Raw genomic sequence first — 17,474 nt, 5'->3', positions numbered from 1 at the left:
AAAACCAGATAAAGACCCCACTAAAAAAGATAACTACAGACCAATATCCTCTGATGAACAAGGATGGAAAATTCTAAGATACTAGCTAATCGGATCCAACAGTACATTAAAAGGATTATTCACCACAACTAAGTGGGATTTATTCCTGGGTTACAGGGGTGATTCAACATACGCAAATCAATCAACATGATACACCACACTAATAAAAGAAAGGGTAAGAACCATATGATTCTCTCAACTGACACAGAAAAAGCATTTGACAAAATACAGCATCTTTTCTTCATAAAAACCCTCAAGAAAGTAGGGATAGAAGGAAAATACCTCTACATCATAAAGACCACACACGAGAAAGATTCACAGCTAATATCATCGTCAATGAGGAAAAATGGAGAGCTTTTACCCTAAGTTCAGGAACACAAGAGGGATATCTACTCTCACCACTGTTGTTCAACATAATACTAGGAGTCCTAGCCTCAGCAATTGGACAACAAAATGAAATAAAATGCAACCCAATCAGCAAGGAAGAAGTCAAACTTTCACTCTTCACATATGACATGATACTCCGTAAAAAACCTGCAAGACTCTACCCTAGGGGAACCCTGGGTGGCTCAGCGGTTCAGCGCCTAACTGACTCAGGGCGTAATCCTGGAGTCCCGGGATCGAGTCCCGCTTCAGACTCCCAGCATGGAGCCTGCTTCTCCCTTCTGCCTGTGTCTCTGCCTCTCTCTCTCTCTCTCCGGCTATCATGAAGAAATAATAAATAAAATCTTAAAAAAAAAAAAAAAAGACTCCACCCCAAAATTCCTAGAAGTGATACAGGAATTCAGCAAAGTGGCAAGATGTAACATCAACACACAGAAGCCTGTAACATTTCTAGGTACCAACAATGAAGCAGAAGAAAGGGAAATCAGAATCCGATCCCATTTACAATTGCACCAAAAAAATATAAAATACCTAGGAATAAACCTAACCACAGAGGTAAAGGATCTGTACTCTGAAAACTATAGAACACTTATCAAAGAAATTAAGGAAGACATAAAGAAACATTCCATGCTCACAGACTGGAAGAACAAATATTGTTAAAATGTCTTGTGCTACCCATAGCAATCTACAAATTCAATACAATCTCTATCAAAATAACAGCATTTTTCACAGAGCTGGAACAAACAATTCTAAAATTTATGGAACCAGAGAAGACCCCAAATAACCAAAGTAATGTTGAAAAAGAAAACTAAAGCTGCAGGCATCAAAATTCGGAGTTTAAGCTGTATTACTAAAGTTGTAATCCGGGTGCCTCCATGGCTCAGTCAGTTAAGTTTCTGCCTTCAAGTCAGGTCACGATCCTAGGGTCATAGGATAGAGCCCCGCATGGGGCTCTCTGCTCAGTAGGAAGTCTGATTCTCCCTCTCGTTAAGCCCCCTCCCTCTACTCATTCTCTCTCAAATAAATAAATATCTTTTTTAAAAAAATAAAATAAAATAAATAAAGCTGTAATCATCAAGACAGTATGGTACTAGCACAAAAATCAATTCATATATCAGTGGAACAGAATAGCGAACCCAGAAATGGACCTTCAACTATTTGGTCAACTAATCTTCAGCAAAGCAGAAAAGAATATCCAATGGAAAAAAGTTTCTTCAACAAATGTTGTAGGAAAATTGGACAGCCATATGTAGAAGAATGAAAGTGGACCATTTTCTTATACCATACACAAAAATAGACTCAAAATGGATAAAAGACCTACATGTGAGACAGGAATCCGTCAAAATCCTAAAGGAGAACACAGGCGGCAACCTCTGTGACCTTGGCCACAGCAACTTCTTGCTAGACATGTCTCCAAAGGGAAGGGAAACAAAAGCAAAAATGAACTATTGGGACTTCATCAAGATAAAATGTTCTGCACAGCAAAAGAAACAATCAACAAAACTAAAAGGCAGCCCACAGAGGGGGAGAAGATATTTGCAAATGACATATCAGATAAAGAGCTAGCATTCAATATCTATAAGAACTTATCAAACTCAATATCCAAAGAACAAATAAATAATCCAATCAAGAAGGAAAGGGAAGGGAAAGGAAAATAAAATAAAAATAGGGTGCAAACTATTAAGAGACTATTAAATATAGAAACAAACACAGTTGCTAGAGGGGAGGTGCATGGGAATATGGGGATGTGCATTAAGGAGGAGGAGCCTATCTGGGCAGCCCGGATGGCTCAGCGTTTTAGTGCCACCTTCAGCCCAGGGTCTGATCCTGGAGACCTGGGATCGAGTCTCATGTCGGGCTCCCTGCATGGAGCCTGTTTCTCCCTCTGCCTGTGTCTCTGCCATGCTCGCTCTCTCTCTCTCTGTCTCATTAATAAATAAATAAAATCTTTAAAAAAAAAAAAAAAGGAGGAGACTATCTTTTTTGATGCACTGAGCACTGGATGTTACATGCAACTGATGAATCACTAAATTCTACCCCTGAAACTAGTAATACACTATATGTTAACTAACTTGATTTTTAAAAAGTCTTAAAAAAAAAAAAAAAAGAAACCACTAGTAAGAGTCTAGGACTCAATTTCTTCCCTTCCTGATGAGTTATGTTGGCAGAATCCTAGAGTGCTCTTCAACATTTTTACAAATGATTGATCTAGGGGCGCCTGGGTGGCTCAGCAGTTGAGCATCTGTCTTTGGCTCAGGGCGTGATCCTGGGGTTCCAGATCAAGTTCCACATCAAGCTCCCTGTGGAGTCGTCTGCTTCTCCCTCTGCCTATGTCTCTGCCTCTCTGTCTCTCAAGAATAAATAAATTAAAATCTTTAAAAAACAAAAAAAAAATGATTGATCTAGAAAACAAAACTATTTCTATGATGATATAAACATCTTTTCAAAAAGATTGTTCCAAAAAAAAAGAGGGATCCCTGGGTGGCTCAGTGGTTTGGTGCCTGCTTTCAGCCCAGGGAATGATCCTGGAGTCCCGGGATCGAATCCCACATCGGGCTTCCTGCATGGGGCCTGCTTCCCCCTCTGCCTGTGTCTCTGCCTCTCTCTCTTTCTCTCTCTCTCATGAATAAAATCTTTAAAAAAAAAAAAAAAAAAAAAAAGATTGTTCCATCATCTTAAATAAATACACACAATAAAAAGCAGTGGAAAACTGAAGATAGGTTTATTGTGTACAAGTCAATAAGTGCCTACTATATGGACAGCATGGAACAAGATACAAAGAGTAAAAGCCAGCTCCTATTTGCTCTGAAGAGGATTTATACGTAATAAATAACTGATTCTGATGCTTACTGAGATGTTTTCACCTACACCTGGGACCTGCTATTTCTACTCTTTTTTACTACTCGGTATAATAAAACGGGAAAAACATACATGGGTCCACAATGAGTCAGAACCACTGAGGACAGGTATGTTTAGGGATTCTTAATGTTTTGGATTTTACATGGTATGTATATACTTATATAATATTCCTAGAGTGGTCTAGGGAAGTACCCTATATTTGTTTAGAAACATTAACAATTGGGATCCCTGGGTGGCACAGCAGTTTGGCGCCTGCCTTTGGCTCAGGGCGCGATCCTGGAGACCCGGGATCGAATCCCACATCGGGCTCCCGGTGCAAGGAGCCTGCTTCTCCCTCTGCCTATGTCTCTGCCTCTCTCTCTCTCTCTCTCTCTCTATGACTATCATAAATAAATTTTTTTATAAAATTAAAAAAAAAGAAACATTAACAATTGTTTAGTGACTTATATAGTTCATATTTTATGGATAATCAAACAGAAAGTATAATAAATAGTAACCTGAAAACTTTCAAGTCAGGTTTTACTATCAAATGAGTCTGTGAAAACATAAAGGGTAAAATCTCTAGTTTTCAAGGGTTTTGGGATTTGGAATGGTGGACCTATTTACCAAGTAAACATGAGGTTCATAAAACCTTCTATATATTTTAGATTGTTATTGTAAAGTTTATGATGGCCTTTTTCAATAATTTAATTTATACCCCTGTGGTATTTCCCCACTGCCACTTGTATAATCTCAGGCAAATCTCTATCCTGAAGAATATATAACTAAAATATAAATTAAAACAATTCGAATTTTCTGAGTAATTTACTTCAGTATCTACCACCTGTTAGCAGCATTAACATTTAATTTTGGGCCTGGGGCACATGAGTGCACATGCTCAGTTGGTTAAGCATCTGTATTCTTCTAAGGTCATGATCCCAGGGTTCTGGGATGGAGCTCTACATTGGGCTCCCTGCTCAGCAGGGAGTCTGCTTCTCCCTTTGCCCCTACCCCCCTTCTCATATTCACTTGCACTCTCTCTCTCTTTCATTTACTCTCTAATAAATAAATAAAATCTTTAAAAAAAAAAAAAAAAAGTCTATCTTTTACCACAGCTAAAAATACACAAAATGTCAACAAGATCCTTTCTAACATCTGGGCTCCAACTTGAACAATTTGTTCAGAATTACAAGTTGATCCTTATGTTTATTATGGAAAACAGACTCCCAGACATGTGGTTTGTTTATCTAAAACCCCTAAAGAATCATCTTTTATAAGATGATTCCGAAGAACTAATGAGTAAATATCCTATTTCACAACTTAGAAACATGAGAAGTGTACAACTGAAACAGATCCACTATTTGCAAAGGAACTCATTTTCTGTTAACCTGTATACATATATAGGCAATACATATACATATATATACAGATCACGCCTCAGAATGTTAATTCATTTATTTCTAATTGTAAGGAGGAAATGAACTCATCCTGATTACCATATATCCTAACGAATATACAGCTTTGTGAGGTCTGTTAGAAAAGATACAGGAGTTTCAAGTGGCCTGACCCAACCTCCATTTTTCACATAAACTCTTTTGGTTATGGTACAACAGTTTCGGAGAACTTGAGGATTTTTAGGAACATATCTCATTATAACAGAAAGACCTATATACGAAATAGCTAAGAAAATCCTTTTTAATATCCTAGTATTTTCAAATAAATTCTTTTTTATCTTGGTAAACTAAGAAATCATTATGTTCCATAAAGCTACCCTTAATTTTCTTGAAACATAACATTTTTCTTTTCCAAAACAACTACAACAACCTTTCTTATTAACATTAGATTCAAAAGTAGCCATCATATTACTAACCTCCTGTATTCCAAGGCAAAGATAATAGATGCTGTCAGGTGCATAACTCTCTCCATTTGGACGTCGGATCTCATTGACAAAATGGGCTAACCCATAGTTAAGCTCAGCTGTGGTATGAGAGAGCAGATCCTCTTTTAACTTTACTGATTTAGCTAAAAAGAAAGAAAAAATTAGTAACTGTTATTATTTACTCTAAAGATTGAGAAACTTTAAGAATAAGAAACTTTCTGAAATTGATTTATACTCTAAGAATTTAAGAGTAAAATGCGATCTATATTTGAATGTACTTAAAATACTGTGAACTATACTTATGGTTTTTTTAAAGTAAATGTAGTTTAATAACCAAAATCTTGATTTGAAGTAAGACATAGAGGAAACAAAATCAGAACACTTACGAGATTTTAGCTCATCTAATACCAGAAGATCTTCATCAAGTTGCCTAGTTTTGACCCAGTGTTTCCATGCGTTTACACCATACGTATATTTGAAAGGAAAGGTACATTCTGAATTGTCAGAACTATCATCATGAGACTGGTATCCTGATACAGCTTTTCTCTTGGCTCCCTATTAGTAAAACACCATTGTAAGATGTTTTTTTTAAAAAAACCTGTATTATTTCATGACTTTATGTAAAAAATCTCTCAACAAATGCAAATTAAGAAAAACATATACACTTAGAATTGATTGGTATTCCAGAATCTGAGAATAGTTACTTGAAATATATCTCCAGGAGTGCCATATTTCTACATAAACCACTTTATATATCAAAATCATTTTAACTTCTGTGAGAGTCACTGATAAAATAATTAAGTATAAGATATAATAAATAATCTGAAAAGGATTCTACATATTAATGGGAGAGAGAAATGGAATTTTTCTGTGATCCCAACTTATGGGGAATGACCACTCAGCTCCTTTCACTGTCATGATGGCATTATTTGCTGTATTAAAAGTTTTAAATTTTGATGTAGTACACCTAATTCACCAATTTTTCCTGTTATTCCTAGTACTTTTGGTATATCAAAGTACACCTACATAACCCAAGGTAATCAAGATTTAAACCTATGTTATTTTATAATTTTAGTCCTTACATTTAGGCCTATGACCTATTTTGAGTTCATTTTTGTGTGTGGTATCAAAGAGGAATCCAACTTCATTCTATTGTAGGTACTCACTACTTTTTCGGTTTTTTCTTTTTCTTTGTGGGGAAATTTGTGAAAGTCATCATTTTCTTTTTCTTTTAATCTCGCTTTGTGTTATTTTTTTATCTTGCTTTATGTTAAATAAATATATAAAGTTGTTGATAAAGTATTCTTAAAAAATCACACCTGTTAATACACGTAGATTTGACCTACCTGAACAATTAAACTATCCAGCACGTCTTTCCATATGCTGACATGCTTAAAAAGACCAGATATTATAAACTGTGTACATCAATCTCACAGATTAGTCTCATCAGAAAAAATAATGGAAAAAACAGATCTCTAGAAAACAGTCTCAATTCTTGCTAAATAATTGAGTTTATTCTTTAGCTACATCAATCTTTTGTCAGGATAAAAGGAAAATTAAATGGCAATAATATTCACTGTTCTATAAAGTTATAAGTAAATCTGAGACATTTTTATTACTTAGAAATGAAGTAATAAAGACTAACTCTTAAAGCCTTTTAACACCAATAAAAATTAATTTAAAAAAATAAATAAATAAAATAAAGCCTTTTAAATCTAGGGGAAACAAGTCTTCCCATAGTCTCAGACACAACTGTGGATCACTATACCCTTGCTCCATACCTAAAGAGGTATCACTACATAGAGATAGTGGTTAAATGCAAGAATACTATTACTTTATACCTTTTTTTTAGATCGAGGTCTAGGCTGTTCCTCATATTCTTCTCCAAAAACAGGTGGCAATAAAAATTCATTTTCCATATCAAGCTCCTCAGCAGCTGGCAATCAGATCAGAAGAACTTTTATTTCCAAATATAACAGCACAAGCTTACGTTACATAAAACAGCCAACAAAGAACTAATCACAGAATATAAACAAGCACCTATATATGGGGATAACTTATGCTGGGGGGCGGGGGGGGGGGGGGGGATATCATCTATGAGTTCTGGTAAACCCTATTCAGACTTTTAAATAACAACATGAAATTTTCATGGAAATGTCTAAGATCAGAAAAACTATTACAACCTGAAATTCAATTCTAAGATTTAAACGGTCTTAAGTACAAATCCAATTCAACATATCAAACTTTTAAAATAAAATGCTTTACATTCTATTGGATGTGATTAGTCATCAATAAATTTAGGAAAATAATGAAAAACAGAACATCTCTTTCACAACAAAAGACCTGAAAATACTTTTTTTCCCCTTGAAGTGAAACTTAATTTTTAAAAAAGCTTATGAAAAATACTATCAACATTTTATTTAATTTTTTAAAAAGAAACAACCACTTCTTTATCCTTTTCTCTATCTACAAAGTTTTCTATAATGAATTACAGTAGGAAAGTATCCTTTTAGGCTCTAAAAATTTAGAGAATTTCTAAAGAAATTCTCTTCAAGTTTCTTCAATTCAATCCTATAGCCCATTTCAGAAATTAACTGTTGAATTTTGTTTGGGTAAAAAAAGAAAAGAAAAAAAGACAAATATAAACAGTAAAGGTAATAGCACAAACATTAAATGATAATGATCATAACCACAGTTATGATTCCGTAACTAAATTCCACAACCATAGTTTACACTTAAAGAATAAAATAGCATTTTGAGTACCTCTGGGGAAATCTATTTCAATATCCAAATCTGGTTCATATGGTACATCAGGCATATTCGACTGTGTCTCCGGGTCAGAGTTCTTCAAGAGATCTGAACCAATTATGTCAGTTTCAATAATTACACCTGTAATCAAGTCATAATATAAAAAAATCAAAACAGAAGAACTTAAAAGTACCTTTATTTAACCTAGCAAAAGAAGTCATTTAATTTTAAATATAAAACAAGAATTAACACATTAATGTCACAAAAGGAAAAGGTATATATAGCTATCTTGAAATGTAACTACCATAAATTTTGTTATTGTTAGATAAGCAAGCATTAGCACATGGAAACTTTTAATCCTTTAACTGCCCCTTTTCAAAAGTTAACAGGTATGCTTTGATAAACAACTCTGGTATGCAGAGTATTTCTAAAAGCAATCTCTCATGAAAAATAAAATAAGGGTGGATAATGCCATTTTCAACAGTTTTTGAATTATGACCTAAGTTTTTCATTACAACTGCTTTCCAATGTTTTGATCAGTTGTTTTCAGTTTTATATTACAACCCACAGAAAGATATGCATTTTATCCATTTGAAGGTGGTGATGGGAGACAGAAAGACAAATATAGACACACATACAGGAAACAAAAGTTTCACAAAACAATATCCTTTCGATGAGATTCACACTAACATTTTCCCATTTCACTTCATTAAAAAACAAACAAAACCACTGGTTGCAACCCCCTAAATTAATCTGTAACAAAGTCCTCAACAAACACTGTCACATTATGAAACACACAGAATTTATACTGCTTCTATTGTATTCTAGGGCAAAAAAGATTAGGCAGTTTTGTGGTTGAAATAAGACTGTGGGTAATACCAAAAGAGTAAGGGTAGGAATAAATATTCTAAGAGAATCATCTATAACATACTTATGTTACATTTGGCAAACACTGCCCTAAGAGAAATTAGGATAAACCCCGGTTTAGATAATACAAATTATTTTATTAAGTATAGCCAACAAAACAAAATTGGGGATAACCATTACAAAATAAGAGTTTGGATCATTATTAAAGTCTACTACAGGGATCCCTGGGTGGCGCAGCGGTTTGGCGCCTGCCTTTGGCCCGGGGCGCGATCCTGGAGACCCGGGATCGAATCCCACGTCGGGCTCCCGGTGCATGGAGCCTGCTTCTCCCTCTGCCTATGTCTCTGCTTCTCTCTCTCTCACTGTGTGCCTATCATAAATAAATAAAATTAAAAAAAAAAAAAAAAGTCTACTACAAGTTTTTTTTTGTCTGAGCTAGTACATTAAAACAGGAATTCTGAGTTGATTTTACAAGTCAAATTCTGTTCCAATTAAAACAGGGACCTTAAAAATTCCTGCTTGAAACTGGGCATGGCATAAGAGACAGCATGTGCCTAGAAAAGAGTATGGATCTCTTAATACAAAAATACGTTTTTGTTGCAATACTTCCCCCACTCCTATATCAAGTTGAAACATAATGATATGTCCTGCAACATACTATAATAATTACAACACTTATTGAAAACCAATGATACACATTCACAAGGTGAAATATAGTGCAGCTCACTGTTAATGTTGGCAGCTTCTGTTTTCCCCTCATCTTCAGTCATCATATCTGTCATTGTAAGCAGCTCTGTATCAAGAGGATCTGAAGAAACTTTGCTTTTTAGATCTTCAATGGCTGCAGGGATCTTCTCATTGCTATCCAATGAGGCAGGCAGAAAAACAGGAACCGGCACCTAATTAACCAAAGTATTTACTGTTAGGTTCACTCAACATTAGAAGGTAATTTTCCTGGGAGGGCAGGGGAAGCCAGTCTGGTATAGTCAGTGGAGGGTGTGGAGATTACTTAAAATTAAAATCTTTAGGGGCACCTGGATGGCTCAGTCAGTTAAGAGTCTGCGTTTGGCTCAGGTCATGATCTCTGGGTCCTGAGACTAAGCCCTCACATAGGCTGCTTAGCAGGGAGCCTGCTTCTCCTTCTCCCTCTCCGCTTTTCCCTTTTCTCCCTGCTCTTGCTCCTGCTTTCTCTCTCTCATTCTCTAACAAATAAATAATTTCCCAAATTAAAAATTATTCTAACACATGATCTTCATAATACCACAGTGGATAAAAGTTTTGGAAAAAACACATACCAAAACTAAGATGTCAACTGTAACACAGCCCAGAAAACAAGCAGCCTTTTTTTTTAAATAAAAATTAAAGAAAAATAGTATTTGAGGTACTTCAGTCTCCCAGGAGACTATGGCAGCCAAGTCCTGGCATAATGTCTTTACTGCAAGTGACTTAGGACAAAATAATGTAATGATAATTTATATGAAATTTTATTCCATGTTTCAGTTTTAAACCTTACAACTTCACAAATATTTTTCTCTAAAATGAACTCAAATAGAAAACACTACATATATGCATAAAGCACACAAAGGCATTTGCTAAACTTCACCTTTAAAGATGAACATATAAAAAAAATAAAAAAATAAAGACGAACATATACTTGATTAAACACAAAGCAAACATTGACAGAGATTCAACCAAACCTTATTTAAATGGTAAAGGCAAAGACTCAACCCTCTGTTCTACTGGCTTCACTAATGTAGGAATTACAACATTGTTCTCCTATCTAATGCCTGATAAACCTCAAAATGAAAAAAAACTTAAAATCTGACTTACAGGAACAGGAACTGTAGTAGGAACAGGAATATTCTGACTGTACATGTGCATAGGTACTGGGATATACACAGGTACAGGAATAGGCACTGGAACATACTCTGTTTTCCAATTATCATCTAAAAATACAAAATGTGTTTAAGAAGCAATATTAAATAACACTTAATACATAGTTACTCCATGTTAAAATAATTTGGTAACAAAGAAAAATTTAAGTTAAGCCTCAATTCCCTTTTAAAAGAAATTAGGTACAGTTTCACAAATTTAGGTACAGTAAAAACAGTAAAACTAAATACAGTAATTTTTAATAAAGAGAGCAAAAACAGAATTTAGCCCCCTTTTTAATACAAAGAAAACATCCTTTAAAAACATTATATAGTTTGAGATATACTATCAGATTCCCCTCATATCCCCTGCAAAAAGATTTATCTAGTTAAACAATTAGAATACATTTAAATCTTATAAAAATATACAATTGAATTATTTCATCTCATTCTGACAAGGAAATAGAATTGTTAACATTACAGGTCACACTTACAGAGATGACTTTCTCAGTGGGATTACTGTAATTTTAGTGAATTTAGCCCCAAGGAAATTTTTGATACAGCATTTTTTTCACTTGTGACATAATTTATATTCTGGGCCTTTAAGGGATTGATTTTTCACTAATTATTTTAAATAATTAGACCTTGAAACCTGTATTCTCAATGTCATGTCTAAACTCAGATAAGCAAAATAAACAGAAAATTACAAAGTGACCAAACAAATACATTCCATAGCCTATTATTTGAGGAAAGCATGAATTTCAGGAAGAGAAGTATTAAGTATAAGAAAGTATATAAGGCAATCTTTCCTAAGTTACCTGTCTGACAAGATTTGGTCTGCATATGAGGTTTACAATAAGTAGCTTTCGTCATTGTTAAAGGTTTGCAAAGAACAGCTTTGTTCTTCATTTCCTTATTAGGTGTTGGAGAAGGGGGTGGTGCTGAACCCTACAGAGAAGCAAAGAGAAACATTTTATTTTTGCCTCTAATTTTTATTACTTCCCAGTGTTAATGAATATCTGGTTTCTAGGTGATGTGAGGGAACAGACAAGAGTTTAAGAGTATAACCAAATTATGTTACTATTACTATGTTTACAATAGTCTTAATGTGAAAGGATCACTGTGAATCTGTCCTAAGTACTGACAAAGCAGGAGAAATCATTCCACAGAACCGTAGAATGGCTACCACCAGCATATTATTTTAAAAACATAAAAAGACCATTTTCACTTTTAAATAAAAAATACAATATTGTTAACCTGAATATTGAAAATAATTAGGCTCTTTTAAATTTATTTGAGAAAGAAAAAAGTTCTTGTATGTTGCAGCAATTATAATTTCAGAAACGTGTCCTAGGTAATAGTCTCTCAGCTGTTTTCACCATGTTCACTGTAGCATTATTTGCAATTGAGAAGCTCCCCTGCCCACAACATCCCCTGTAACACACACACACACACACACACACACACACACAAACACACTTTAAAATAAGCTAAAGATCTGTCTATAAGGGACTAAACATAGGTGCTCGCCATACCACCTATTAATATAGGAAAAAAGGTACAACAATAGCCAAACTGTGGAAGGAGCCTCGGTGTCCATCGAAAAATGAATGGATAAAGAAGATGTGGTCTATGTATACAATGGAATATTACTCAGCCATTAAGAAATGACAAATACCCACCATCTGCTTCAACGTGGATGGAACTGGAGGGTATTATGCTGAGTGAAGTAAGTCAATCGAAGAAGGACAAACATTATATGTTCTCATTCATTTGGGGAATATAAATAATAGTGAAAGGGAATAGAAGGGAAGGGAGAAGAAATGTGTGGGAAATATCAGAAAGGGAGACAGAACATAAAGACTCCTAACTCTGGGAAACGAACTAGGGGTGGTGGAAGGGGAGGAGGGTGGGGGGTGGGAGTGAATGGGTGACGGGCACTGAGGGGGGCACTTGACGGGATGAGCACTGGGTGTTATTCTGTATGTTGGTAAATTAAACACCAATAAAAAATAAATTTATTTTAAAAAAAGGAAAAAAGGTACAGAATACAGAATATCTGAGGTACTTCTATACAGTCACCATGAATACTTAAGTAGTAAATACTGAATCATTACTCCAATAGTAAATATAAAGTTAGGTTCCTACAAGTCTCTGGTCACATCATTTTCATCAACAGATCAATACATAACAGTGTTTCTCTTAAAACACATTTGTTTTCATATACATTTCTTACAAATCATTATATGCCATGTTTTTTTTATAACACATGATTATAGCATTTACATGTGCTATACTGTACTAGGATTATTGACTCACTCAGCTGTGTACACATTTGCACAGTATACAGATACAGTACATACATACTGTATGGTACTCATAATCAGTCCTGTTAACACATACTGTATATTGTGCATTAATGCAAATAAAATCCTGGGGGAAAAAAGAGTAAATATTTAAAGTTTTATAAAAACATTAACATCTTACTCTTAGTGGACTTGCAGAATGTACAATGGGGCAGTGCACTGTGTGGTTAAACCTCTCAACCTTTGGTATGCCCATAAAAACCAAGGGAAAGGTTGATGGCAATTATTCTGTAGAAGAGGAAGAAGTTAAAGAAGGTGACATGGTGACATCTGGCAGTTCTATCTCAAGAGTTGGCTCTTCATTGTCTTGTTGACAATGTCAGCACTTTTCCCTCCCAAACGGGCTTCAAAAAATGAAAGCAGCCTTGTCTGCTTGGCTTTTAGGCATCTTGATATAAACGATAAACACAGTGGTACTTAAATTTGGGGCTTTGTTCAAGCATAGGGTCATATTTTTTCAGGTCACTGACAATTTTTCCCAAGGCAGAATTCCATTCCAGTATTTTGGCCATTCTTGGGAGTCTTAGGCTGACTTTCATCACTGAACTGATGCCTTGTTTTGTCATCTTGTCAAGGTCTTCATCGGTGGGCTCTACTGCCCTCTCTACCAAACTTTCTCAAACACATGCATGTCCCCAAAGTGTTCTTCACTTATTTGGTACAATACACATTATGTTTTTAACACTGTTCTTTTTATTTTCTGTTACACCTTCAAAGACTCTGAAACTTTTCACACTGTCTGGTCAAACATTTTCCCAACAATTACTCATAGTAGCCTGCTTGATCCTGTCCTAAGCTGTGCCAACATAATAAATAATGTTGCGTACAGTGACTAATTTCCAATAACCTATCAAGGTGGTTTCCTTGTTGGTACGGAGGCTCGAAAGCTTTCTCATGAAGTAGGTCTTGAAAGCTTTAATTATGCACTGATTGAGAGTCTGGATGAGAGAGAGTGTGTTTGAGGGCATAAAAGGAAATATAACCGAAATAGGCATTTTTCTTCAAGGCAATGGAATTACCTGGTAATAAAACCTCAAAGCAAGGTTTTCATTCTGGAGACAGTGTTCGACTTCTAGGATGAAACAGTTGGGAGAACCAATCCCAGAATATTTTAGATACCATTCATGCTTTTTTGTTCCACCTCCAATGTACAGTTCAGTTTTTTCCCTGGGTTTTTCATGGATTTTGGGCTCTATGTACCAAGAGGGGTTTGAAGTTACCCTTGGCTTTGGCACACAATAGCAAGGTTGTATGGTCTCTAAATGATTTAAAGTCAGGGGCTTTGAAGACCACTTGTATTATTTAGGTTCATTTGCCACTGACCTTGTGAAAGCAAGTCACAGTCCCACTAGTGTTGAGATCTTCCTGAATGCATATCCCTGTTTCCTATGTTAACATTTCGCTAATATTCTTCCACAGCATCCTGGTCCTAACCTGCAGAAACTATCTCACATGCAAGTCTAATATTTTTCATACCATTTTGCTTGAAATGTGTGAGCCAGCCAGCTGTAGGCAAGAAGAGTAACTTTTTCTTGATCCTGGGTAACACATTATAAGCTGAAAGCCTGACAACAATGCTGTTTCACTATGGTTTGTTTGTTTGTTTGTTTGTTTGTTTTTTAATTAGTCCTAAGTCCATGAATCCATAAATATAATCAATCTTACTTCTTTTCCATTGCTTCACCATGTACTATAGATTTTACTTCAACACTTGGAGTTGCCTCATCTTTTGTGAATTTCTTACTCCTTTTTCTCATTGTACCATATGGCTGACTTGCGAACATTAAACTCACTGCCAAACTGAATGAAGCTCACCTAATACACATTATTTCCTCCATAAGGCATAGAGCAGCCTTTTGGTGTTTAGGAACATAGGTAGCATGTTAATACTATGCTTGGGGGATCTTTTATAAAGTAAAAATCATCAACAAAAAGGACAAAAAACGAAAAAGACAATACTAATTAGACTACGAAAAGGACACCTGCTTATAGGGTGAGGCGTGACAAGAAGGGAAAGCTTTGCTTTGTTCTAACTCAGGAGAAGATATGCCTCAGGAGATTCACGTTTTTTACCACTCTGCACATGTCTGCAAATTTCTTTGAAAATACCATGGGTATTGATTTAGGGTTTACAAATATATTTTAGGGAAATGGCAAATTTGCAAATGATGATCAATTGTACTTAAAGCATTTACTGTGTAATAAATTTACCTGTGCATATTTAAAGAGATAGAAATTTTTTCAAGAATTTTTTTAAAAGCTGTTTATATGGTACATATCTCTCAAGTTACAAATAATGCATATGGCCAAGGGACTGGTACTATTCTAGATTCATCAGGATTTCAAACCACATTATTAATCAGCTAAGAAAAAGAGCTATGAACAAAGAGCTAGGGAACCTAGTCCTAATACTACTGCTGTGCAACATCAGGAAAGTGACTCAATCTCTTGTGTTTCAACTTCCTCAACTGTAAAATGGGAAGAATAATTTAACAAATAGGCACCGAGTATCTACAACATACCAAAATTAGGTAACCTGGTTCAAGCAGGAAAATCCCCTAGAACTCTCACATAAGAACCAGGGGTCCAAAATCATAGATATCCTAGATCATGCAATGTTTTCCCTCCTGTCATTTAGAAACATCACATCATATCAATCAAAGTATGCCACCTAGTAAAGACCTACACTTGATGCTTGTTACTTTTCTGTCAGTAAGCAAGATATACGTCTATTTATACTGAATATTGGAGGAGAACCCAAAATAATTAAAATTATAATGACAAAAGCTACCATCTGTTCAGTATTTACTTCGTGCCAGAGACTATGTGCTATAGACAATGTAAGTTGAAATCTAATACCCAATGTGATGGTATCTGAAGGTGTGGCCATAATATGGGGATTATATCACGACAACAGAGGCCTCATAAATGGGAGTAATGCCATCATAAAAGAAATCCTAGAGATCTCTCGCCCCTTTTTACAATGTGAAGACACCGTGAAAAGATGGCTGATTTATAAAGCTAGAAGCAGACTCGCTCCAGATATTGTTATCTGCTAGCATCTTGATTTTAGACTTCCCAGCCTCCAGAACTGTGAAAAATAATTCTTGTTTGTTAACCACCCCATCTATATGGTATTGCTATAGTAGCTCAAATTGACTAAGACATTACATAAAACACCAAATCTACGCAACTCATAGAAGGAGTTATTTAATTCTCTTAACACTATAAGAGGAAGGCCTTTTAATCAATCCCACTTTACAGTAAAGATGAAAAAACTAAAGTGCAGAAATTACACAACCTGGGAAAGATGACAGAGCTAAAGTTCTCAAGTCAGGATTCAAGTAAATTCACTGAACACCAAAGCTTATGTTCTTTACTATACACAGTACCTTTATGAGGTCTGGAACATAAAAACTACCATGTGTTTAATACCTACTATGTGATAATCCTGAAAGAGTTACTATCTTCATCCCCATTTTACAAACAAGAAATTCACACAAAGAACTTGTGTAAAGAGACTTGTTCAAAATTACACAGCTAAGGGACACCTGGGTAGCTCAGCGGTTGAGCATCTGCCTTTGGCTCAGGGCGTGATCCCGGGATCTGGGATCAAGTCCCACACTGGGCTCCTTGTGGTAAGCCTGCTTCTTCCTCTACCTGTGTCTCTGCCTCTCTGTGTGTGTGTGTCTCTCGCGAATAAATAAATAAATAAATTATACAGCTAAGTTCTCACCCTTTAGTTTATGGGTGGGGAATTAAAAGATTTCAAAAGCTTACAAGGAAAAGATGGGAGACAGCTTTTATAAGACAAAAGACAATAGTTGCTGTCGCACACTGATATCCTTCCCTAGACCCTTCCATCTGTCATATAATGTGGTTCAAGTGCTATGAGAGAAAAAAAGCATTTCATATTGTGCTGGTAAAAAGTGGGCCTTAAAGCCTTAGTCTACAACTTACATATTTGAAACAGGGTTGCAAGTTGCCTATGGCTACACAAAGTTAACAAAACACATCCTCATCATGGATAAAAATTGCCTGTTACTAAAATGACATGATTCAACTGAATACTTAAATGTATTTCTGAACTCTCTGATTTTAAATACATTTCCACAAGGCGGGGGAATGACATATAGGGGAGGAAGCAAAGGAGAAAGCATTCTTACTTTTCTAGGATTCTAATTATTAACATCAAAAGCAAAAACTGAACAGAATAAGGTAGAATTACCAATATTTCATCCAGGTCAGTGATCTAAAGTGGTGGTTACATACTAAAATCACCCAAAGAACTTTTTAAAACACAGAATTTCTGAGTTGGTGCCTAGGCACTAGAAAGTTCCAAAAACTCTTCAGGTGATTCTAATGTGTAGCCAGACCTAAGAAGCATTGATTTATACTTTCTTATCAGGACAAAAACTAGCCCAGAGATTCAATATAATGCCAATAAATGACTCCTGTAGAGCTTCCTTTAGATAAGGATGC

General features: G+C 35.4%; 1 protein-coding gene across 16 annotated transcripts in view; it reads right to left on the bottom strand.

Annotated features, from left to right (window-relative positions):
• ZMYM2 (zinc finger MYM-type containing 2) overlaps positions 1-17,474 on the bottom strand; it is a 105,311-nt gene that overhangs the window by 15,851 nt on the left and 71,986 nt on the right. For all 16 annotated transcript variants that reach the window (XM_072719780.1, XM_072719783.1, XM_072719788.1 and 13 more), the window contains 7 exons: positions 11,445-11,574; positions 10,586-10,701; positions 9,483-9,654; positions 7,904-8,029; positions 6,982-7,076; positions 5,527-5,695; positions 5,132-5,283 (listed from right to left, as the gene is read on the bottom strand). In XM_072719780.1, coding sequence (XP_072575881.1) covers positions 5,132-5,283; positions 5,527-5,695; positions 6,982-7,076; positions 7,904-8,029; positions 9,483-9,654; positions 10,586-10,701; positions 11,445-11,574 — 960 coding nt within the window. The remainder of the gene's footprint in view (positions 1-5,131; positions 5,284-5,526; positions 5,696-6,981; positions 7,077-7,903; positions 8,030-9,482; positions 9,655-10,585; positions 10,702-11,444; positions 11,575-17,474) is intronic.

Source organism: Vulpes vulpes, chromosome 9, assembly GCF_048418805.1.
Source record: "Vulpes vulpes isolate BD-2025 chromosome 9, VulVul3, whole genome shotgun sequence".
Classification (NCBI taxonomy): domain Eukaryota; kingdom Metazoa; phylum Chordata; class Mammalia; order Carnivora; family Canidae; genus Vulpes; species Vulpes vulpes.
This window is presented reverse-complemented; position numbering and strand designations above follow the sequence as displayed.